This window comes from Capricornis sumatraensis, chromosome 1 (genome assembly GCF_032405125.1).
Source record: "Capricornis sumatraensis isolate serow.1 chromosome 1, serow.2, whole genome shotgun sequence".
Lineage (NCBI taxonomy): Eukaryota > Metazoa > Chordata > Mammalia > Artiodactyla > Bovidae > Capricornis > Capricornis sumatraensis.
Genome location: NC_091069.1, coordinates 45,404,296 through 45,429,895, shown reverse-complemented (window position 1 = coordinate 45,429,895; position 25,600 = coordinate 45,404,296). Strand labels below are relative to the sequence as shown.

The 25,600-nt window shown below is 37.0% G+C and overlaps 1 protein-coding gene across 8 annotated transcripts in view; it reads left to right on the top strand.

Moving 5' to 3' along the window:
* The window catches only part of EHBP1 (EH domain binding protein 1), a 349,564-nt gene that overhangs the window by 52,380 nt on the left and 271,584 nt on the right, over nucleotides 1–25,600 (top strand). For all 8 annotated transcript variants that reach the window (XM_068989010.1, XM_068988993.1, XM_068988985.1 and 5 more), the window contains exons 2-4: nucleotides 3,698–3,755; nucleotides 13,241–13,336; nucleotides 20,838–20,891. In XM_068989010.1, the coding sequence (XP_068845111.1) occupies nucleotides 3,698–3,755; nucleotides 13,241–13,336; nucleotides 20,838–20,891 (208 nt within the window). The remainder of the gene's footprint in view (nucleotides 1–3,697; nucleotides 3,756–13,240; nucleotides 13,337–20,837; nucleotides 20,892–25,600) is intronic.

The window sequence follows — 25,600 nt, the reverse complement described above, 5'->3', positions numbered from 1 at the left end:
TTGCAGAAGAATGGTTTTCGACCTTAGCTGGACATAACACTCAACTGTGAAATTTTTAAGAGTCTGCATATCAGGCCTAACATTTAAATGTGATTCTCTAGTGGTGGAACCTAGATATCAATATTTTAAAAACGCTTCCCAAGAGGTTCCAATGTGCATCCAAGATGAAGATGCCTGCAAAGCTCAAATAAGCTGCAGATTCTCTCATTTAGTAGTGGATGTACATACAGCCTCAGCTTTGTACCAGATTCTTATTAGTTGCTGCTGCTGCTGCTAAGTCGCTTCAGTCGTGTCCGACTCTGTGTGACCCCATAGATGGTAGCCCACCAGGCTCCCCTGTCCCTGGGATTCTCCAGGCAAGAACACTGGAGTGGGTTGCCATTTCCTTCTCCAATGCATGAAAGTGAAAAGTGAAAGTGAAGTCGCTCAGTCGTGTCCGACCCTTAGCGACCCCATGGACTGCAGCCTACCAGGCTCCTCTGTCCATGGGATTTTCCAGGCAAGAGTATTGGAGTGGGGTGCCATTGCCTTCTCCGTATTAGTTGCTAGTAATAGAAAAATAAATAAGATATGGTTGATAAAGGAACACAATCTAGTGGAGAAGATAGAAATAATAACAAATAATGTAACAAAGCATGAAGTGAAAAAGAGAAAACTGTTAGTCACTCAGTTGTGTCCAACTCTTTGCAACCCCTTGGACTGTAGTGTACTAGCCTCCTCTGTCATTGGGATTCTCCAGGCAAGAATATTGGAGTGGGTTGTTGTACTGTTGTTCTTCCGCTCAGCCATGTCCAACTCTTTGAGACCCCACGGACTGCAGCACACCAGGCTTCTCTGTCCTTCCCTATCTCTTGGAATTTGCTCAAATTCATGTCCATCAAGTCAGTGATGTTATCTAACCATCTGTCCATGCTGCCCCCTTCTTTGCCCTCACTCTTTCCCAGCTTCAGGGTCTTTTCCAATGAGTTGGTTCTTCACATCAGATGGCCAAAGTATTGGAGTTTCAGCTTCAGCATTAGTCCTTCCCAATGAATATTCAAGGTTGATTTCCTTTAGGAATGACTGGTTTGATCTCCTCCCTGTCCAGGGGACTCTCAAGAGACTTTTTAGCACCACAATTTGAAGGCATCCGTTCTTTGGTACTCAGCCTTTTTTAATGTCCAGCTCTTACATCTGTACATGACTACTGGAAAAACCATAGCTTTGACTATATGGACCTTTGTTGGCAAGGTGATGTCTCTGCTTTTTAATATGCTGTCTAGGTTTGCTATAGCTTTTCTTCCAAGAAGCAAACATCTTTTAATTTCCTGGCTCTAGTGACTGTCCACAGTGATTTTGGAGCCCAAGAGAATAGATTGTCACTATTTCCATTTTTTCCTCATCTATTTGCCATAAAGTGATGGGACCGATGCTATGAGCTTAGTTTTTTGAATGTTGAGTTTTAAGCCAGCTTTTTCACTCTTCCCTTTCACCCTCATCAAGAAGCTCTTTAGTTCCTGCCATTAGAGTGATATCATCAGCTTATGATTTTGAATTACTGGAGTGTGTAGCCATTCCCGTCTCCAGGAGATCTTCCCAACCCAGGAATTGAACCTTGGTTTTCTGCATTGCAGGCAGGTTATTTACCATCTGAGCCACCAGGGAAGCCCATAATACAGGGCATATAGCATATTAAAATAGAGATATTTAGTGTTAATGGAAATGCAGGTAGAAGAAGCAATTAACTTTGCCTGAGGTTGAGGATATGGGTTAAAGTGGGAATGAAATGAGAAATGGTCAGGTTTTTATAGAGATGAATTAAGCATTTATCAGATAGAAAAGGAGAGAAAAGAGGAGGTTAAAGAAAAAAAGATTTTAAACATGAAAAGATGGGAAGAGATTGAATAAATGTTCAGGGATTGGTTGGAAAGCAAGATGCCTTTGAGGTATTTGTAGGTTTTGCAGCTGGAAAATCAGTCAGGTGATGAGGTGCCTTATGAACCACAGTCAGGAATATGGATGCTGTCTTGCATGCTGTGATGTCAAAGGGTCAAGTATATACAGGGACTAAGTAGATCATCTGAAGAATGAAGCTGGTCAGGTGGAAAGAAGTTGATAGTGTTGGAGGCTTTAGTAATCTGGATAGCATGGAACTTGTTTGAAGGCTTTTTAGTAGAAATTTTAAAAGATATTTATTTTTTTAGGTTGAGCTAGGTCTTCATTGTGGCATGCATGTGGGTTCTAGTTCCCTCATCAGGGACTGAACCTGAGCCCTTTGCATTGGCAGCATGGAGTCTCACCCACTGGACCACCAGGGAAGTCCCAAGAAATGTTTTCTAAAGTTTAAGCTTAAAATAAGGGAACTCTATTTAGGTCAAATCTGTCAAATTCAACTTTCAAGTGCCAGTTTGTTGTACCTTCAGTATAAGAGCCCTATTAGAATAGTAAAAAAAATGTTAGACTTTTGTAGCAATTCTAAAGTAGTATTGCAGAAGTATAATTAAAAGTTGAGGTTGAGCTGGAGATGTGGAGATAAGAACATAGTGGAAAGATTACTGTAGTAATCTTGGTAAAGTGTTCCAGCAAGCCACCAATGCTTTCAAACAAGGTAGCTTAACTGTTTGGATACTCAGTCCCTTTACTGTTAAGCTGCCAGCATTGATCCATACCCTCTGCCCAGCTCTATTATCATGTTGCTATATGTACCCCACCACCCATCTCCATGTCTTTGTCCTATTCTGTTTCTCTCTGTATTAAACACGGTTTTGTTTCTCCATTGGTTCATATCCTTAGATGAACACTCTGATGTTCCATAGAAACTTTCTTCTATTTCATCTGTAACTTAGAATTTCTGCATCTGGCTGCTGCTCCCAGCATCTCAGGTTGGAAAGACCTATATTTCAGTCTTGTTTCTGCCAGAGCTTTTGATGAGTTTTTTTTTTTTAACTTTTCCAGAATATGGTTGTGGTGGTGTAGTTGCTCAGTCATGTCCAACTCTTTGCTACCCCATGGACTCTAGCCCACCAGGCTACTCTGTCCATGGAATTTCTCAGGCAAGCATACTGGAGTGGGTTGCCATTTCCTTAAACTGGGGGATCATCCCAACGATGAAACCTACATCTTCTGCATTGTAGGCAGTCTCTTGCATTGCAGGCAGATTCTTTACCATTGTGCCGCTAGGGAAACCCAGTGTACCCTGGGCTTCTTGTCAGAATGTACTTGCCTATTTTTCAGTATTGTATTATATTCTTGAAGATAGTTGAGATGATTGATTATAAAAAGGTTTTGAAAATCATAAGCATTGTTCACAAGATACAGATATGCTAAAGTAGTATAAACCACAGATTTAAATTATTTTGGAAATATTATTTTTATGCTTATTTTCTCTAAAGTGATAATGTGTTGTAAATATAGTTTTAGATGAGAGATATGTATGTGCTTTTCTTTTTAAAATAGTCTAAGTATTTTATTTTACTTGGTTTGTCCCAATGAATTTACTTGGTAAAGTATTTTTAGAAAAACATGTGGGTGGAATATTAGTCATTTAAATTAGATCATGTCTATATTCTGCATTTACTATATGTGAGTAATTTATAGGGCTTTATTGTTAGTGTAACCACTCCATGTAATCTAAAGCAGGTGACATTTTTGTTCTTTTAAAGGTGCTAAAACTAAATTTTATTGATTTAAATTTTTCTTAATCTTTCCTGTTTGGCAGGCAACCAGATAAGCTGGTGGTAGTTTGGACAAGAAGAAGCCGAAGGAAGTCTTCCAAGGTTTGTCTGTTCTCTAAATTTCTTACCCAAATGTTGAATGTAACTTTTGGTCTAATTATTAAGCTTATCTGTCCCCAGTGAAGAATATTTTAAAATGTTTTTTGACATTTTGGGTTATTCTTATAATCTGCTTTACTAAAATGATTGATTAGGTACTATATGTAATCTTGGTATTATAGTTCTAGACAGGAGCCAGATACCTGAGTTTTGATTTTGGATTTGGTGGCCTTAAATAACGTAATAGTCATTTAACATCTCTGTGCTAGAATATCATGAACTAATGAGTAAATAAAGATCACTTAAAAATGATATCTAGAATTACTTTATTCAGCTTCTAAGAAGATGGAGTTATTGCACACATAATTAATGACGAGTTATCTGAGTCCATTTGCTAGGTTACAGAAGAGAAGAAGTTGGATTTTTCAGAGGTTTTAATCTTTTGTTCTTATGGCTTTGTGGGGGAGTGGAGCAGAATTTTTAAATGTTCAATAACAATTTTAGATATTTTTAAAATTCCAGTCTACAGACAAGTAAGATTGAACATGTGTTTATAGGCACACAATAATTACAAGCATGTTTATTGACTGATATATGTGAAGAAAAAATTCATGTATTTTACCTGAAATTAAATTTTAATTAAATTTCAGAATTAAAAAATTTGTGAATACTGGTAATTAATTTTTTTCTTTGCTGAGTATTATTCTATCATGTGAATATATTGCACTTTGATTATACATCTGTTGATGAAAGTATGGCTTGTTTCCAGTGAGTATTCTGAATACTCACTATTGTGACTAAATTTCTTTTAAACATTACTGTGCAAGTATTTCGGAGAAGGCGATGGCACCCCACTCCAGTACTCTTGCCTGGAATATCCCATGGATGGAGGAGCTTGGTGGGCTGCAGTCCATGGGGTCACAGAGTTGGACATGACTGAGCAACTTGACTTTCACTTTTCACATTCATGCATTGGAGAAGGAAATGGCAACCCACTCCAGTGTTCTTGCCTGGAGAATCCCAGAGACAGGGGAGCCTGATGGGCTGCCGTCTATGGAGTTGCACTGAGTCGGACACGACTGAAGCTACTTAGCAGCAGCAGTACAAGTATTTTGGGGGACAAATATTTTCTCTTGCACAAACAACTAGTAGTGGGATCACTGGGCAATAAGGTAGGTACATTTTTAACTTTCAGCATACCCCCGCAGCAATAGAGGAAAGGTCCAGTTGCTTCACCTAATGAATAGCATCTTCTTCAAAGCATATATATGTAGTTTGGAGACAGGGTATTTTGGATCTGTAATATTTTCTTATCTATTTACGTATGAGAAAGGATTCTGAAAATAGGCTTAGGGTCGTCTATCAGTTTTTCTGAATGGGTCTTAAGCTTTTATGGAAAGGAACACTATTAGGTCATCCAGTAAGTATGATAGTGGAATCTGACTATTAACTATAAACATTAGACCCTAAATGTTTTTTGCTGTCAACAGAAAGTGATTTCCCTCTTGTAGTAACTAGATACTAATTGTTTTCTTAAAACATTATGGAACATAATGAAATGCTTTAGATTAATAGTCAATTCAGAATATTCATAGTTGGAATTAAGTATACTTTTAATTTAATTGCATTTTCAAAGTCAGATAACTTTTAGGTCCAGATTCTTTTTTACATCATATTAAATTTTGATCGAATCTAAATGGTGAAATGCAAACATATGAAGTACAGGTTGATTTTTCTCAGAATACAATATTTTCCAGAAGGAACTATTTCTTATTGGACTTATTTTCCATTTGTGATGCTTCTAATATTTCAGATCCCTTCTGGATATTTTAGAATCATTGTATATTTCTCTTGAAACATTATAGATGTACTTTTGAAAAGTTATGAGAACTCACAATGTATTAAGCTTATTATTGTTGTTATTTAGTCACTCTAGTGATGTCCAGCTCTTTGGGACCCCATGGACTGTAGCCCCACAGGTTCCTCTGTCCCTGGGATTTCCCAGGCAAGAGCACTAAAGTGGTTTGCCATTTCCTTCTCCAGGGGATCTTCCTGACCCAGGGATTAAACTTGACTCTCCTGCACTGCAGGTGGATTCTTTACCACTGAGCCATCAGGGAAGCCCATATGCTATAGTAAGCTTGCAGGATTCCCTGATGGCTCAGTGGTAAAGAATCTGCCTGAAATTTACATAATATATATTCATGTATGTGTGAAATGCTATTTTATACATTGTATACAACAGCTGAATAAGGGTGTAAAAAGCAGTTCCAGAGGCTATAAAAGAAGTGATTATGATATTATGTGAAAATTAAACAAATTACTTTTTAGAAAAACTTTGAGGAGCTTGAGATCCATGGCATTTTGGAATTCTTTAAAAAAAAAAAAAAGCTAGCTTGTCCCCAGCTATTGTTTTTTAAAATTAACTATCAGTTATATTAAATCCAAAGAGTAGAACCATTGTTTTCATCTGAAACACTCTTCTGTTTCTGACATTTTTCTTTTGAAATACACATTATTTGCTGCTAAGTCCCATTGAAATCACTTACAGGGAAAATAGATCTCTACAACCATTGGGCAGAAAATAGTCTGGTTTTTACTTTTAGGTTTGTTTCTGAAAAGAGTTTGAACTACACAGTAATTCATTCTCTTTGGTCTTGTGTATAACTTATTATTTATCTTGCCTGTTTCTGAATATATCTACCTTTTAAAAATTATTTTACTGAGATATGGTTGGTTATCTACCTTTTTTATATTGGTGGATTGCAACTTATATCTGATACCCAGATAACAGATTAGACAGTAAAATGATAAGGCACATTGCCTTATTTGATTTCAAGTTTCGTTCTCAGTGTTTTGCTCACTTTCTTTGGATACATGTCTATTTTTGTAATTAAATATAAAGAACCCATTGCAGAATCATTTTTTATTGAGAGAATAATTACAAAATAATTACCATGAGTAATTATTACAATAGGCAGTTTTCCTACCTCTTATCTTCAAGTCATGGCATTTATAGCAAATTTATTTTCAGGCAGCAGTTGAATTGTATATGCTTAAATAAATTATTTTTCAGTATAGTGTTGGACAAAGGAAGCAGGAAAATTGTAATAGACAAGAAAAGTTATGGCAGAGTAGTCTGTTGCCTTAAACCTAGTTTTCAAACTAGGAATTTAAAGTCACAGAGATGGGAGAATTCCAAAGGGAGAGAAGAGCTTGAAAGTCCTCACCAGCTTTTGGATGGCATTACCACTTCCACTTCCTTGCTATAAGCTATATTTTTGCTGTTGTTGTTTTAAACTTTTTATTTTGTTTTGAAGTATGGCTGATTAACAATGTTATGATAGTTTCAAGTGGACAGCAAAGGGACTTAGTCATACATATACATGTATCCATTCTCTCCCAAACTCCCTTCCCATCAAGACTGCCATGTAACATTGAACAGAGTTCCCTGTGCTATATATATTAAGTCCTTGTTGGCTATCCATTTTTAATGTAGCAGTGTGCACCTGTATAGCCTTTAACAATATGCTGTGGTATCATGAAGGGGTGGGTGTAGTGGTAGATCTTTGACTAAGACTATGATGTGGGCAGCTCTAAGACAACTTTACATGTGACTTCCTAAGCGTATGCATAGATGAAGTTTTATAAATTGAAAATCATCAATTTAAAAACTAAATGATAGTTATATTTATTCAGTGAAAAATTTCAGAAGTAACAAGTGAATATTTAGTTCCATATTAGGTTTTTTAGTTCCATATCTGTATTTAGTTCCATATTAGGTTCAGGTCTTTTACATAAGGTATGATATGAAATAATTTGAAAATAAGACATTTTATAGAGTCAGTACTCAAAATTGATAAATGTTACCTTTTCCCTAGGTCTGCCTTTGCTAAAGGATCTCTGATACGATTAAAAGGTGAAACAATTTATATGAGTGGAAGTGAAAATGGCTTCATCCTTTCTACCATTAACTGTACTAGGATGATGGCAAATGATTAAATAACCCACCTTTCTGGACTATATTAAGGAGCTAAATAGCTGTATGTGTTTTATACTGAATTACTTCTAGGGAAATCTTTTCTATTACTCTGACTAACAACTGAGCAGGATTCCTGTAGTGCTGATGATTGCCAACATGAGATACTTTTTAAAAATAAAGTTCCTAAAAACCTAAAGTACTGTCTCCCTGGATCTGTACAATTAGGTGTTTAGTACCACAGCTGTTTTTAGTTGCATGTATTAGACTTTTCATTCTTTTTCTAATATATAATAATTAGCTGACATTAGGAAGCTGACATTGTCAGATACTAAGCTGAACTAATTGATATTGTTACTGTGTCTTAACATAGCTAGTTTGTACAGTCACTAAAAAGACCATCAGAAAGCCAGAGCTCTGACTTAGGTGGACCTTTTCTGTCACTGGGGAGAGTTGCTGGATAGAAAGGTGGGATACCAGCAACTTGGGAACTAGCACCCTTCTATCTCTTTTTATTTAAAAAAAGAAAAGAGATTTTAGTTTGTTAAGCAGATAGTAGTTTTGTTTGTTCAGCAGTCTAATTACCATTTCCTGATCCTGGACTGAGAATTGAAAGAGATCATTTAGAGGACCAGCATTAGATAATTACTTAATATCACTGTCTTCTAATTCTGCCCAGTTGTTTGTTGGTCTCCACATTCCCTGCTTTTCACACTTTTGATCTCTGTCTCATGCATATAAATGTTAAGACCTTAGGGATTGAAGACTATTTTCTTGACTACTGTGTGAATTAGAAATAGAGTTGGCTATAATGTTGGTTGGGTGAAGAACCCTGAACTTGAAAATCATGGAGCTGGTTCTCCTGCAGATTATTATTATGGGTTCAGGCAAGCCATTTACTTTTTATTGCTTCAGTTTCATTATCTGTACCTGATTAGATCTCCTAAGGATATTTTCAGGTCTAAAATTCTTTGATGGTACTTTTTAAAATTCAAAATTGTTCAAATACTATCTTTTCTACTGTCGCTAATAAGAAAAATTCAATTATTATAGTCTTTTTCAATGTATGGGGAGACTATGAAAATATAATTATGAGAAGTTTGAAGAGACTAGAGAAATAGCTTGATCTATCGTTAGAGTACATGAGAATTACAGTTGTCACAAATCTTCAGAATTAAGTATGTAGACTATATAGAGAGGAGGTCTAATTAGAGATTATCTAAGATAGCAGCAGTTTACTTTTCTAAATTCAGATTGTTTACTCTGTGGAGTTGTGTTCTAGGACTGTCAGCAGGCATAGAAATAAGGCAGGGGAATAGAAGAATCTCTGGAGATGTTTTTTAATCAACGAAACTCTGTTCTTTACCACTGGCTGTGGTGTGCTAAGTCTCTGTTTTTTATTGACGTATAGTTGACTTAGAGTATTCTGCTGGTGTTTTAACCAACAAGATATGATAAGATTTACATGGACATAAGTTTCTGTGATTTTGATCACTTCTCAGTTCCACTTCGTGGATTCAAATCCAGTTTCTGCGACTTACTTGCTGTGTGGTCTTGGTCAAGTCTGTGTCTCAGTGTCCTCAGATGTCCTCTCAGTGTCCTCTCAGATGTGTTAAATCTGCTCCCTGACATGCATCTGCATTCAACTATTCTAACTTCTTTTCTTTTATTACGGAAGAATGGTCTGTACTCCCAGCACAAGCCAATCTGTCTCCTTTCATACTGTTAAAGACATTACTCTAGCAATTATTTCTCTTCCGCATCATTAAAATTTCCCTTTCAACTGAGTGTTTCCCACCACCCTAAAAATATTTCTGTCTTACTTAAAAAATTCTGGTCTGACAATATTTCTCGTACTAGCACTAACCTATTTCTCTCTTTCTCTTTCAGCAAAATAGCCCAGAGAAGTTGAATGTGCTTAGCTTCAGTGTCTTTCTTCCTCTTCTTTCTTGAACCCATGCTGATCCAGTCAGGGGTTTACCTGCCCTCACCACTCCACTGAAACAGCTCTTGTGAAGTCAGTAATGGCTTCGGCTTTGTTAAATCCAGGGGTCATTTTCCAGACCTCATCCTCTTGACCTGTCACCAAGATTTGGCACGGATAATTGTTTGTGTCTCCTGAAAATATTTTCTCCACTAGACTTTCAGAATAACCACTTGCCTCTGGTTTTCCTTCTACTTACTGACCTTTCTTTACTGATTCCTCCTCATTTCCTGGACCTGTTACTGTTGTGCTCCAAAGTTCAGTTCCTGAACCTTTATATTCTCCCTCTCTGTTTCCCTTCCTCCCTCCTGTCACTCCCTTGGGATTATATCCACCCTTAAGCTTTAAGTATCACCTGTATGCTGATGATTCCCAAATTTATAACTCCAGGCAGGTATATCCAGCTGCCTAGTTAAACAGCTACATTTGAATATCTAATAGGCACCTTAGATTTAATGTATATAAAATCAAATTCCTAATCTGATTTTCCAAACCTGATCCTTCTGCAGTTTTATCTCGTATCTGTTAATAGCAATTACTGTTTTGTACTTGCTCAAGGGCAAAAGCCATACAGTCATCCTTGGCTACTTTCTTTCATACAGTCAGACAGAAAATCTTATTGATTCTGTCTTGAAAATAAAAATAAATAAAAAATTTTTAAAAATCTGATCACTTCATACCACTTTTATACCACCCTAAGCCAAGTCACCATCAACTCTCCTTGGGATTATTGCATAGCTTCTTTATTGTCTCCCTGTTTCCTCTCTTACACCTGGTTGTTGTTGTTCAGTCACTCAGTCATGTCCAGCTCTTTGCAACCCCATGGACTGCAGCATGCCAGGCTTCCCTGTCCTGCACTGTTTCTTCTGGAGTTTACTCAAACACCTGGAGTCTATTCTGAATAGATTTGCTGGAGCTAAAAAAAATGTAACTTGGATCATCATTCTTCTGCTAAAATCCTCCAGTGGCTTCTCATCTCTCTCAAATTAAAAGCCAGAATCTTTGGATGGCCTGCCAGAACCTTGTATGACTGGGCCCTCCATGATTTCCCTAGTCTTGTCTTCTACTGCTCTTCTCTTTAAGTCTGCCCCAGCCACATTGGCCTTGTTGTTAGCTAACTGCCTCAGCACCTTTCCAGTTGCTGGTCCATCTCCCTAGAAGACTCTTCCCATGTTTAAATGATCTGATTCGCCTCCTATGGTCTGCTCTTGTCACCTTCTCAAGGCTACTTTTCTCTGATTTGTTGTTGTTTAATCGCTCAAGCTGTGTCCAGCTCTTTGCAGTCCCATGGACTGCAGCATGCTAGGCTTCCGTGTACTTCATTGTCTCCTGGAGTTTGCTCAGAGTCATGGAGTCGATGATGCCATCCAATATCTCATCCTCTGTCACTCCCTTCTCCTTCTGTCGATCTTTCTCAGCACTGAGGTCTTTTCCAATGAATCAGCTATTCGCATCAGGTGGCCAAAGTATTAGAGCTTCAGCTTCAACATCAGTCCTTCCAATAAATATTCAGGGTTGATTTCCTTTAAGATTGACTAGTTTGATCTCCTTGCTGTCCAAGGGACTCTCAAGAGTATTCTCCAGCACCACAGTTTGAAGGCATCAATTCTTCAGCGCTCAGCCTTTTTTTATTGTCCAGCTCTCATATCTGTACATGACTACTGGAAAAACTATAGCTTTGACTAAATGGACCTTTGTAGGCAAAGTAATGTCTCTGCTTTTTAAAACACTGTCTAGGTTTATCATTGCTTTTCTTTTTTTTTTTTTAATTTTTACTTTATTTTACTTTATAATACTGTATTGGTTTTGCCATACATTGACATGAATCCACCACGGGTGTATGCAAGCTCCCAATCCTGAATCCCCCTCCCACCTCCCACCCCATATCATCTCTCTGGATCATCCCCATGCACCAGCCCCAAGCATCCTGTATCCTGTATTGAACATAGACTGGCACTTCGTTTCTTACATGATAGTATACATGTTTTAATGCCATTCTCCCAAATCATCCCACCCTCTCCCTCTCCCTCAGAGTCCAAAAGTCCATTCTATACGTCTGTGTCTCTTTTGCTGTCTTGCATACAGGGTCATCATTACCATCTTTCTAAATTCCGTATATATGTGTCAGTATACTGTATTGGTGTTTTTCTTTCTGGCTTACTTTACTCTGTATAATCGGCTCCAGTTTCATCTATCTCATTAGAACTGATTGAAATGTATTCTTTTTAATGGCTGAGTAATACTCCCATTGTGTATATGTACCACAGCTTTCTTATCCATTCATCTGCTGATGGACATCTAGGTCGTTTCCATGTCCTGGCTATTATAAACAGTGCTGCGATGAACATTGGGGTACATGTGTCTCTTTCTATTCTGGTTTCCTCGGTGTGTATGCCCAGCAGTGGGATTGCTGGGTCATAAGGCAGCTCTATTTGCAATTTTTAAAGGAATCTCCACACTGTTTTCCATAGTGGCTGTACTAGTTTGCATTCCCACCAACAGTGTAAGAGGGTTCCCTCTTCTCCACATCCTCTCCAGCATTTATTGCTTGTAGACTTTTGGATTGCAGCCATTCTGACTGGTGTGAAATGGTACTTCATTGTGGTCTTGATTTGCATTTCTCTGATAATGAGTGATGTTGAGCATCTTTTCATGTGTTTGTTAGCCATCCGTATGTCTTCTTTGGAGAAATGCCTATTTAGTTCTTTGGCCCATTTTTTGATTGGGTCGTTTATAGCTCAACTCCAGAAAAATAAATGACCCAATCAAAAAATGTCATTGCTTTTCTTTCAAGCAACAGCGTCTTTTAATTTCATGGCTGCAGTCACTGTCCACAGTTATTTTGGAGTCCAAGAAAATCAAGTCTGTCACTATTTGCATTGTTTCCCCACCTATTTGAATTTGCCTTTAAGTTCTGAGATCACAAAATAATTTTTAAAATATTTCTCCTGATTTCTTATGTGGCAAAACCAATACAATATTGTAAAGTAAAAAAAAAAATAATAATAATAATAAATAAATAAAATAAAATATTTGAAATAGCTTTTGAAAATATGATGCATCTCATTTTTCTGTCTTCGTGTGTGTGTGTAGGAGAGGGTAAATGTTTGTTTACAGATAGTAGTCTGTAGCTTACATGTGATACAACTGTCATGAGTAAGTGTTAGTTGCTCAGTTTTGTCCAACTATTTGCAACCCTATATACTGTAGCCTGCCAGGCTCCTCTATCCATGGAATTCCCCAGGCAAGAATACTGGAGTAGGTTGCCATTTCCTCCTCTAGGAGATCTTGCTGATCAAGGGATTGAACCCAGGTCTCCTGCACTGCAGGCAGATTCTTTATTGTCTCAGCCACCAATGGTCATGGCCTAAGTTTGATGCTTGAAAAGTTCTATTTGACTAATCATTTTTTGTTTTAGGGAGACAGATCTAATGGATAGTTAAATAGGGTCAATATATCTTTGCAAATTATTAATATTGTATTTTCTGTACTTCAGGTTGACGACTTTTTTTTTTTTTTTGGTAGGCTCATAGCTGGCAGCCTGGAATAAAAAATCCATACCGTGGTGTTGTCGTATGGCCTGTTCCTGAAAACATTGAGATCACTGTGACACTTTTTAAAGTAAGTTCCATTTTTATAGGTTATCGGATTTACTGTGCAATCATTGTTAAATGATGGAATATTTCAGTATTCACTGTTCAACACACTTGAGTCCTTACTGAGCAGTAAGGACTTTAATATGGGTTATTTTTAGAGATGTAGCAATTTATAACAATGCAAGGTGTTTCATGGTGTATAAAGTCCAAATAATTTGAGAGTCTTTTTGAACTTATTCCAGTTAAGATGAACTGGAACACTTCTTTTATTGCTTCCTACATTCTACCCACAGGAAAATTTAAAGTGCTTTTTCTGTGGAAAGCTGAGGTTTGCGGAATTCTTGTCCTGAGTCTCATTTTGTTAGCCTTGTTTGACTGAAAACAAGATGTGTTTTAAAATTGATATATGGTATTTTATTGATGTTAATATAGGAAGGTAAATTTAAAATGTATTTTTGATAAATATTTTATTAATACTGATAGCTTATAAATACTATAGGTTAAAATAAAAATTCTGGAAATAAATTCAAAGTCCCAATCCAAAAAATATAGCTTGTTCATATATCTTACTTTTTTATATATGTTATTTCTTGAATGTCTTCTCTATTTCTTAACGTTCTAAAATAGTCCTCACATATATGGAAACTAAGCACTAGAATAATTACTTTCCTAACCAATTTCTTGATCTTCAAGACCAAGATAATCACAATGGTGTGATCACTCACCTAGAACCAGACATCCCAGAATGTGAAGTCAAGTGCACCTTAGAAAGCATCACCACGAATGAAGCTAGTGGAAGTGATGGAATTCCAGTTGAGCTATTTCAAATCCTGAAAGATGATGCTGTGAAAATGCTGCACTCAATATGCCAGCCAATTTGGAAGACTCAGCAGTGGCCACAGGACTGGAAAAGGTCAGTTTTCATTCCAATCCCAAAGAAAGGCAATGCCAAAGAATGCTCAAACCACTGCACAATTGTACTCATCTCACACGCTGGTAAAGTAATGTTCAGAATTCTCCAAGCCAGGCTTCAGCAATATGTGAACCGTGAACTTCCTGATGTTCAAGCTGGATTTAGAAAAGGCAGAGGAACCAGAGATCAAATTGCCAACATCTGCTGGATCATGGAAAAAGCAAGAGAGTTCCAGAAAAACATCTATTTCTGCTTTATTGACTATGCCAAAGCCTTTGACTGTGTGGATCACAAGAAACTGTGGAAAATTCTGAAAGAGATGAGAATACCAGACCACATGACCTGCGTCTTGAGAAGTCTGTATGTAGGTCAGGAAGCAACAGTTAGAACTGGACATGGAACAACAGACTGGTTCCAAATAGGAAAAGGAGCACGTCAAGGCTGTATATTGTCACCTTGCTTATTTAACTTCTATGCAGAGTACATCATGAGAAACGCTGGACTGGAAGAAGCACAAGCTGGAATCAAGATTGCCGGGAGAAATATCAATAACCTCAGATATGCAGATGACACCACCCTTATGGCAGAAAGTGAAGAGGAACTGAAGAGTCTCTTGATGAAAGTGAAAGTAGAGAGTGAAAAAGTTGGCTTAAAGCTCAACATTCAGGAAACGAAGACCAGGGCATCTGGTCCCATCACTTCATGGAAAATAGATGGTCAAACAGTGGAACCAGTGTCAGAGTTTTTTTTGGGGGGCTCCAAAATCACTGCAGATGGTGATTGCAGCCATGAAATTAAAAGACGCTTACTCCTTGGAAGGAAAGTTATGACCAACCTAGATAGCATATTGTAAAGCAGAGACATTACTTTGCCAACAAAGGTGCATCTAGTCAAGGCTCTGGTTTTTCCAGTGGTCATGTATGGATGCGAGAGTTGGACTGTGAAGAAAGCTGAGCACCGAAGAACTGATGCTTTTGAAGTGTGGTGTTGGAGAAGACTCTTGAGAGTCCCTTGGACTGCAAGGAGATCCAACCAGTCCATTCTGAAAATTAGACCTGGGATTTCTTTGGAAGGAATGATGCTAAAGCTGAAACTCCAGTACTTTGGCCACCTCATGCGAAGAGTTGACTCATTGGAAAAGACTCTGATGCTGGGAGGGATTGGAGGCAGGAGGAGAAGGGGACGACCGAGGATGAGATGGCTGGATGGCATCACCGATTCGATGGATGTGAGTTTGAGTGAACTCCGGGAGTTGGTAATAGACGGAGGCCTGGTGTGCTGTGATTCATGGGGTCGCAAAGAGTCGGACACGAGTGAGCAACTGAACTGAACTGAAACAATTCTTACCTGCTCAAAAAAAAAAAAAAATGATGGGGACAAATATGTCTCAGCCTTCTTAGAAGTAGTGCATAGGAAACAAATGCTTTATTTCTTCTTTGAATCATTCCAGTCATGTTGACTTTACTTTTGCAGAAGGATAGAATGAAGGAGGACATTTCATTGAGCATAATTTAGTAAAATAAACTTGTGAAAATCCACTAAATACTATAAGATATGACATCTAAGTAGAGCAAAGTTACATGGCTTCAAGTGTGAAATCACTGTGTAAAAAAGTACTTTTGATTTTGTATTTCAGTATATTAATTGATGTGCTCTGGAACTACTGAAGAGATCAATAGAACAAAACAGTATAATGAATGTTAATGTATTAGTGACCCATCAATGGGTCCCTAATGTTAATGTATTGGTGTCCCATCAATGGGACACTACTTTCAAATGCTCTGTGTTTCATTCATATTCTATTTTATGAAAGATTCTTAACACTTTATATGTGTTTTACAGTTGTAATACTATTGTTATTGACATTATAACATCACATGATTATGCATATCATTTATACACTGTTGGCCAGAGAGAAATAAGGCATGAGGTTTTGTAGCTCCTCTTCCTTTTTTTTCAGGAAAGAATCAGAATCATCCTATCACCCTTCAGTCAGCTGTCGTAAAAGCCTGTTATTAACCCCCTACCCTTCCCCATCCATACCTCTTCTGTGTATGTTAGTCACTCAGTCGTGTCCAACTCTTTGTGAGCCCCGGGGCTGTGGCCCAGCAGGCTTCTCTGTCCATGGAATTCTCCAGGCAAGAATAATAGAGTGGGTTGCCATTTCTTCCTCCAGGGGATCTTCTTGACTCAGGGCTCAAACCTAGGTCTCCCCCATTGCAGGCAGATTCTTTACTTTTTGAGCTACCTCTGCTACTAAAGTGATATAGTAAGCTTGGTAGTTAACAACAATACCTTTAGAGTACTATTTCATTTAATTCTCATAGTAACCCTGAAGTTCTAGAATTGTTTCCATTGTATGGATAAAGAAACTAAAGAAGGTAACTTTGCCCAGTCACACTGTGATTTAGCCCTGGGGTGTGGCTGTTGTGTGTTTCGTTTTGGGTTTGTTTTACATCGCAGGCCTTCCTGGTGGCTCAGACAGTAAAACATCTGCCTACAATGTGGAAGACCTGGGTTCAGTCCCTGGGTCGGGAAGATCCTCTGGAGAAGGAAATGGCAACCCACTCCAGTACTCTGCCTGGAAAATCCCATGGACAGAGGAGCGTGGTAGGCTGCTACAGTCCATGGGGCCGCAAAGAGTTGGACACAACTGAGCAACTTCACTCACTTACATCGCATGGCCTGTTCTGTAGTAAAAACCACTCTGAATATAGATTACCATGGTGGAATCTATGACATGCTTGAGGAAAACTTTTAAGTAATCTTCTGTGTTTTGATTTAGTCTGTTTTTATTGTTAAAGCAAATGAATGGACATAGTTACACAACATTTATAAAATGATGATAGACAGCAAGGGGTTAGAAGAGAGCTGATAAATGGCTGACAGCTGTGTGTTTGGGCAAAGGATATGCACTAACTGAGTGATTTTGAGTTGAAAGTGGCTGTTGAAATGTATTGCTTGGAGGATTAGAAGGTAAGTAGTTTTCAAGTACTAATGAGAATGTTCAGCAAATCCTATCACTGAACTTTTTGTCTTTTAAATGTTAGTCTGTTGGGAAATAAACTCAAATACTCCCTCCTTCCCAGTTTGCTGTATTACACATTTCTCTTCAGTGAATATCTTTAAATATCTTTATCTTCCTGGCTCCATATCTTCCCAGAATTGTAATAGAAGAACCAAAAAGTAAAACAAAACAAAATAGCTTTTCATTCTCTCATATTAATTTTTGATTCTTGTTTTTGAACAGCACTTTAAAATATTCAAGTGGAAAGCTTTTTCATATTTCCCCCTTTCTTTTACTTATATTAAAGTCTCACAATTTACTTAATTCTGAAATTTGCAAAACAAGAACTCATATTCACAGGTGTGTTCATAGACAAAGTGCTTTTAAAAAAAGTTATCAAGAAGTTTCAATTTTCTATGACTTAAGCAGAAATTAATTTCTTTAGCCTGCACACTTGATTTTGAAAGTTGAATTAGCTTGAAAATAGCTATTTCTGGTAAATGAAAAAAAGTCTTTGGGGGTTGAGAAGGGAAATGGCTCTTTAAGCTGTTTCACTTTTTCTCTTTAGTTCAGTGGTAATAAAAGAGACACTAGAGGATAGGGAGCAGGATGTAAAGAAGACTTAATTGATTCAAGGTGGAAGCAACTTTCATTACTAATGTTGTTTTTAGTCAATAACATAATTAATGAGTTTTGTAGATATACCGTTTTAAAGTAACTTGAAAATGAACATTATTGTTGTTCCTTTACATCTTTTTAGTGACTTTGCCTTATCAGATGTGACCCTTGGCCCCATTAAAATTATTCTGTTATGGGTAATATTCATCTCTGTTTCTAAAAAATGTTTTATCAACTTTGAGAATTAATGTATATCACTTATAAGGTACAATTCAATATTTGTTAAGTTTCAAGGCATATATTCATTAATTCATTAATCAAGTTTTCTTGAGAAACTACCATGTTCCAGGTACTTTTCTAGGTCCCTGGGAGCACAGAGGTAAAACTGAACTAACAACATGGCTAAAAGTCAGTCAGACCTAGAATTGGCACGTAATTTTAACACTTATTTGTGGAAAGTTACATCTTTTAGGCCTCAGTTTTCTGTTCTTTTAACTAGGAATAAAAATGATACCTATTTCATAAGTAGTTGTGCTGATTAAAACTCTTAACACAGTGACTGAGGCAGTGTGTGCTTTGCAAATATTTCATATTATCAGTACTACTATTGGAACTTCTCTGGTGGGTTAGACGGTAAAGAATCTTCCCTCAAGGCAGGAGACCTGGGTTCAGTCCCTGGATTGGGAAGATCCTCTGGAGGTGGAAATGGTAACCTACTCCAGTATTCTTGCCTGGAGAATTTCATGGACAGAGGAGCCTGGCTGGTTACAGTCCATGGGGTCACACAGAGTTGAACATGACTGAGCAACACACACACACACACACACACACAACTATTAATTGTAAAAGCTGCGCTAGAGCTAGGCTGCATTCTTCAACAGTGGTGTGGGTGGGGGGCAAGCAGGAAGGGTAGTAATATATCTTTTTCCTAAGCATTGTGTCACACCATTACTTGGTCTCAAAAGTAGCACTATTTGGGTCCTAAATCTCTCATGAAAAAAATCCTTTAACCTATATTTACAGTAGCCATTCTCCATAAACCTTCACAAACCTGGGCAGGGCCAGGCTGGGAAAATAAGTACTTAGAGTCCTCTGCCTCTTTCTCCTTTCTGCCGTTTCCTGCCTGCCCCTGCCCATCACCACCAAATAAACTCCATTTTGGCAGGTCTTTATGATATCTGTGTGGATTTACACTGTGTGAATTTGTCACAGTTGCCTTAAGACAGCTCAGAATCAGCTAGTCACCATACTTTTAAGGTAGAAAAATAAAAATGAAGTAATGAAGGAGTTTGAAATTTATCCCATAGGTTGTAGGGATCATTGAAAAACTCTTAGTTGGTACTTGCATGGTCAGAACTGTGGTTTAGGAGAATTAATCTCCATACAAGATTAATTGGAGAGCAAGAGAGACTGGGTGCTGCAGTTACTTTTACCTTGAAATAGCCTAGGCACAAAGTGATGAGGACCCAAACTCAGCTGTGGCCGTAGAAACTGAAGGCTAATAATAGACTGTAGTGGAATCAGTCATGCATAAGGAGCTTCCCTATGAGAAGCATGTGGTCCATGAGACACAGTAGGGGAATAGCATCTGTTTGCACATACTCTCACTCTCAGTACCTCCATCCCTCCCCCACCTCTAAAACATAAAGTTCAACTTGAATAAGTTAAATGCACTTACAATGCTACTCCACTGCTTTTCCTTTTATGTCTTAGAATCTGTTGCCTTTCACCTTTACTTATTCTAGTATCTGTGGAAATCCTGTGCAATCCCACCTAGCCTAAATGCTTCCTCACTTGTAAAGCTTTTCCTGTTCCTTCCTCTAAGAAATGTATTGTCTTCTAATCTCTAGTAAAACTATGTATTTCATTCATCATCTATGTATTTAGATTAGTTGTATTTGTCTTTGAAAGCAAGGACAACTATGTTTGAATCCGTATAACGCCTCTGTAATTCCTTATATAACAAGTAGCCAATAAATATTTGCCAAATACTTGGTTAAAGTGTGACTCATTTAGAAAAAAGCTGCATTTGGTTGTAGGATCTGTTACCCTTTCTCAGGCCTCTGGTGATGGAGGGCAGATGAGGGTATCAATGTCAGATTTGTCATTTTGTGTAGGTTATGAAGTTCTTTACAGTACTTTGAAATTCCAGATGTTTATAATATGTAACCTCTGCATCAAGAAAACATGGCCTCAAGTAATGCTTTGAGTTCAAAATACTTAGAGGTATAAAAATTAGGATATCTGTATCTTAATAAATGAGCCTGGTGGGCTACAGTCCATGGGGTCACAGAATCAGACATGACTGAGGGACTGAACACTGCACAAAAAGTGCTTCTTAATAGTTCATTCACCAAGTTATCTGTCCCTGGGTTTCTTTTTTAAGTTAATTTTTATTGGGGTATAGATCATTTACAGTGTTGTGTTAGTTTCTGCTGTATAGCAGAGTGAATCAGTCACACATAGACGTGAAGTCATTCTTTCAGATTCTGTTCCTATATAGACCGTTACAGAGAATTGCGTAGAGCTACCTGTGCTTTTAGTTATCTATTTTATATATAGTAGTGTGTGTATGTCAATCTCAGTCTCCCAATTGATCCCTCCCCTCTTTTTCCCCTTGGTAAGCATAAGTTTGTTTTCTACCTCTTTGATTCTCTTTCTGTTTTGTAAATAGGTTCATTTGTACCACTTTTTAAAATTCCATGTATAACCTCTGTCATAAAATATTTTTATGGTTTCCTTTTGTCTTGTTTTATGCAATGATGGAAAATAATGATATGTATTAACCTAAGTAAGACAGAGAATTTATTAGTAAAAATAATGTTTTAAATTTAGATAAATTATGAAAGTTTCTTAAAAGCAGGCCATTCTGCCCCTCCTTTTTATAAAAGTTGATAAAAGCTAAAATCAAGGCTGTTTGTATTTTCCTAATTGAACTGACTGGATTAAAAAAATGTATTTCAACTTTATATTTTGCTTTTGTTACAGGATCCTCATGCAGAGGAATTTGAAGATAAAGAGTGGACATTTGTCATAGAAAATGTAAGCTAATTGTAAATTCTGTCACCGTTCATATTTTTAACTATATGCATTACTAAGGGGCATTTTGGTGGCAGAAGAAATGTTGCCTTATAAAAAATTAGTGATTTGTAGCTTTTAGAATTTTTTATGTGAAATAATAACCAGTGGAATTATTTGTGAACATTGAATCAGCCAAAAATTTCCTTCAGGTTTTTCTGTAAGATGTTATGGAAAAACCCAAATGAACTTTTTGGCCAACCCAATATTTTTGTTAAAAACATAAAATTACAACTACTCATCGATACTGAATTATGTATATGCTCTGTGTATTCTGTTGGTAGTTTGAAGGAAAGGTCGTGTCTTATTCATCTTTTTATCTATTTAGCGTCTGACATGGTGCTTCTCACATAACATAAATGCTCTTTTAAACATTTGTTGAATGAAATTATGAGTGATCTTAGAAATATCTGAAAATAAAGTGTATGCTTTAACTCTTTGGGTTGAGGGATTCTCAAGTAGTACTTTAATAATCATTTTCAATTAGTTTGAATTTTATGATGGTGTCCCAGGTGACTTGTAGGAAGATAGTAGTTGTTTAATGAATGTTTATTAAATGGAGATTAGGGAAGACAGGCAACGAAACTATGTGTGAGTTCTGAAGTCTGAGAGACAGGTTGCAAGTCCTAGATTTTCCATTTATAAGCTCTGTGATTGTGGTAAGTTTCTTAACTTCTCAGCAATCAATTTATAAGGTTGTGATGATTAAATAATTTCAGTGAATATTAGCTTTTATCATTGTCACTGACATCATTATCATGATTATTATTACAGTTGTAAAATTTGTAACAGTTTTATAACATGCTTTATAAAACAGCATGTTTTTCCTCTCTGTGAGTGATTTTGTTTTATATTTTAGTGGCAAAAGGAATCTCACACTTTTTTGAACAGTAGCTGGGCCATTTTTAGACACAAAGATCTGGGGAGCTTGGGAGGGAGGTCATGTCCAAATACAGTGGAAGGAGGTGGCTGGATGTCAATCTAGTGTCATTGTGTGAACGGTTCACACGTTGTTAACAATTCTGTTTTCTGTAGTGATAGGTTTGAACACTATACTTGGAGTAAGATTAAGGTTTTGAAAACAAACAAACTTACATTTCTTGAAATTGGTTACAGCCTCAAAAGTCTAGCTTTCATTGAGTTAAAATCTTCTCCCCAATGGATGGTTTTAACGGTTTTCAATTTTTATGGCTCGGTTGTATAGCTCTGTTAACTTGATGTACTAAAGAATTAGCCTGTTAATTTTGGGTTGTAACTAATGGTAGATGTAAACAATAACTTTATATTTGTTTAGAAAGGTGTTCTTATTATACATCTGGTTAATCTTAGAATAGAGGCACAGCAGTTCTAAATTTCTGAGAAATAGATTATAAGCTGTTACTGAAAGATAGAAGTGTTAAAAAAAAAGCTATATGCCACAGATTAGGTTTGGATGCAAAATACATTCAAATCTATAGAATTTTAGGAAAAATCTTTTACGTTCTGTGTTATATATTTCATAAAAATATTTTAAAAATCAGTAGAGAAATACTGGGCTTCCCTGGTAGCTCAGCTGGTGAAGAACCTCCCTGCAATGCAGGAGACCCCATTTCAGTTCCTGGGTCAGAAGATCCCCGGGAGAAGGGATAGGCTACCCACAGTATTCTTGGGCTTTCCTGGTGGCTCAGATGGTAAAGAATCTGCCTGTAATGCAGGAGATCTAGGTTCAATCCCTGGGTTGGGAAGATCCCCTGGAGGAGGGCTTGGCAACCCACTTCAGTGTTCTTGCCTGGAGAATCCCTATGGGCAGAGGAGCCTGGCAGGCTACAGTCCCTGGGATCACAAAGAGTTGGACACAACTAAGCAACTAAGCACAGCACAAAAAAATACTAAAATTAAGACAGTGAGATTTAAATGGATCATGAGATAAAAAGTTATATTTTGAATCATCCTTTCCATATTGGAGTATATGTTTCTTAAGTTGAAGAGTATGCTGCCAAGTCACTTCAGACGTGTCCGACTCTATGTGACCCCATAGATGGCAGCCCACCAGGCTCCCCCATCCCTGGGATTCTCCAGGCAAGAACACTGGAGTGGGTTGCCATTTCCTTCTCCAATGAATGAAAGTGAAAAGTGAAAGGGAAGTTGCTCAGTCGTGTCTGATTCTTCGCGACCCCATGGACTGCAGCCTACCAGGCTCCTCCATCCATGGGATTTTCCAGGCAAGAGTACTGGAGTGGGGTGCCATTGCTTTCTCCGGTTGAAGAGTATATTTATATCCTTTTTTTGAAATATATATATAAGCTCAGAAGCTTATTTAGCTGATTTCCCTATTTATTGCTAAAGTGATTGAAGAGGGGATGGCCATAGTAGGAAAATGGAAAATAAAATACATTAGCATTTCTTCTCTCTTAGTGTTTATTGCTAAATTAGATTCATAAAAATCTAATAAAAATAAATATAGGTGACTTTATTATTCATATTGTTTAAAAACTTTATAAAACCATCATTTTAATTGAACTGTTTACTGGAGGTTAAATTTTCCTGTGTCATCAGAAAATTTTGGAATCCTTACTCTGAGTTGTGTTGCAGAGAGAACACTGCATTTGTAGTTTTCCAGGTATCTATGCTTTTTAATAGATGAAAGATTTTCTGACTTATCATTCTGCCTCCTTATTTGAAAAAAACGCATTTTCCTTTCACCCATATCCTAGTGTAGAGAAGGCATGAACTTTGGATTGGTTAGAATTGTGTATAAATCCTGATGTGCCTTCAAAGCTGGTGACCTTGAGATTATTTTCCAGGGCTTAATTTCTTCATCTATAAAATGAAAGGTTTCTACTAAATCATCTTACAGGGATTTTCTAGGTCCCTAACTTTGTTTCCATCAATAGGAATATTTTTATAAACTTTTTGAATATTATCTCTTTATAGAGATTTTTTGTTTTCAAGTTCATGGGGAATGATATATTTAAAAGTTATCTAGCATGTCATTTCAGAGAAGGCAGTGGCAACCCACTCCAGTACTCTTGCCTGGAGAATCCCATGGATGGAGGAGCCTGGTAGGCTGCAGTCCATGGGGTCGGTAGGAGTCAGACACGACTGAGCGACTTCACTTTCACTTTTCACTTTCATGCACTGGAGAAAGAAATGGCAACCCACTCCAGTGTTCTTGCCTGGAGAATCCCAGGGACAGGGGAGCCTGGTGGGCTGCCGTCTATGGGGGTCGCACAGAGTTGGACATGACTGAAGTGACTTAGCAGCAGCATGTCATTTTGGAATCAGTTAATAACTCCCTAATTTATATCTTTTTTTCTTTAAAAGTCAATTTTGGCATATATATTCAGTATTTTCTGTATATTTTTATTTCTGGAATGAATTGGGAGTATTATTGCAAGTTTCCTATTCTGAACTTTTTTAACACAACAGTTCTTTCTCCCTACTCTTGTTGCTGTAATAGTCATTTCCTATGCCAGATTAGAAAGAAAGAAAGAAAATTGAATTGTGGTTTCAACTCCCTTTTATGTAAAGGAAGATATTACCTTTTTTAGTATAAACCTAATTTTTCAGCTGTGGGTGTTAAAAAAACAAAAAACAAAAATTACCATATTTAAAGAGATGGTCAAAATTTAGGGGAATCTAGGTGCTGAAGAGCTAATCTGAAGTAAAGTAAAATTATTCAGCATGTAGGAGGAACACACAATTCCTCAGTTATTAGTCATAGTGACACTGTTAATGATAGTGTGGCAATAGTGGCAATAATAATGATGACTGCTAGGAACCTAGTGTGAGAAATAACAAATAGTTTATTAGATGAATATGATTTTTTTATTATTGACTTTTACCTGTTTTTACAGCAGTTTTTTTTTTTAGAGACATTTATGGGATTTGACCTATTTGACTAGCATAATGTATATTTTTTAAGAGTTTAAACAGAAAAAGGTAAATATTAAATGTATCCATTATTTACGTACATAGGTTAAAGTTATCAGACTTCTTAAGTATGGTGAAATTGTTTTACTCTTAATTCATGGGAAAAAGCATGAATGCTCATGTTGTGACTAAACTCTTTTAAAATGCATCAACTTAATGGAGAACATGACTAATTTACATACTTTAAATTAAGACAGCCATCATAAATAGTGAACTATTTAATGTGAAAGAATGAGTTTATGTAATTAAACCTAAAACAAAACAAAAGAAAGTGGTATATTCTCACCTAGAAGATAGACTAGAATTGGGCATGTGTGTTATGTTCTGGAAAAACCTAGGTCAGTTTTCTGAGGTGCTAACAGGGCTCTTGCTTGGCAAAGTAAATTTAATAGGGGAGAAGTTCTATTCTGTTTATTTCTGTATCCTCTACAATTTTTTTTATATAACACCTTCTGTGCAGTAGGTGCTCCATTTATGTTTGGTGAAGGAGTGAGTAAATAAATGAATGATCTAGTCAAACTCCTTAAAGGAGTATTCTTTTTAAGAGAAGAATTACAGTAGCATCCATTAACTATATTGAAGAAAAATTTAAAAAGTAGACTCTAGTGACAGTAAGATAGTATACGAAGGATCCATATGTCATTACAGTAGAAACTCTTCTCGTCAATCTCTACTTAATTTACATGGATTACCTCATACTTTCCATTCGATCCATAAGACATCATAGTTTTAATCCCACATGTGTCAACATGGTTAGTAGG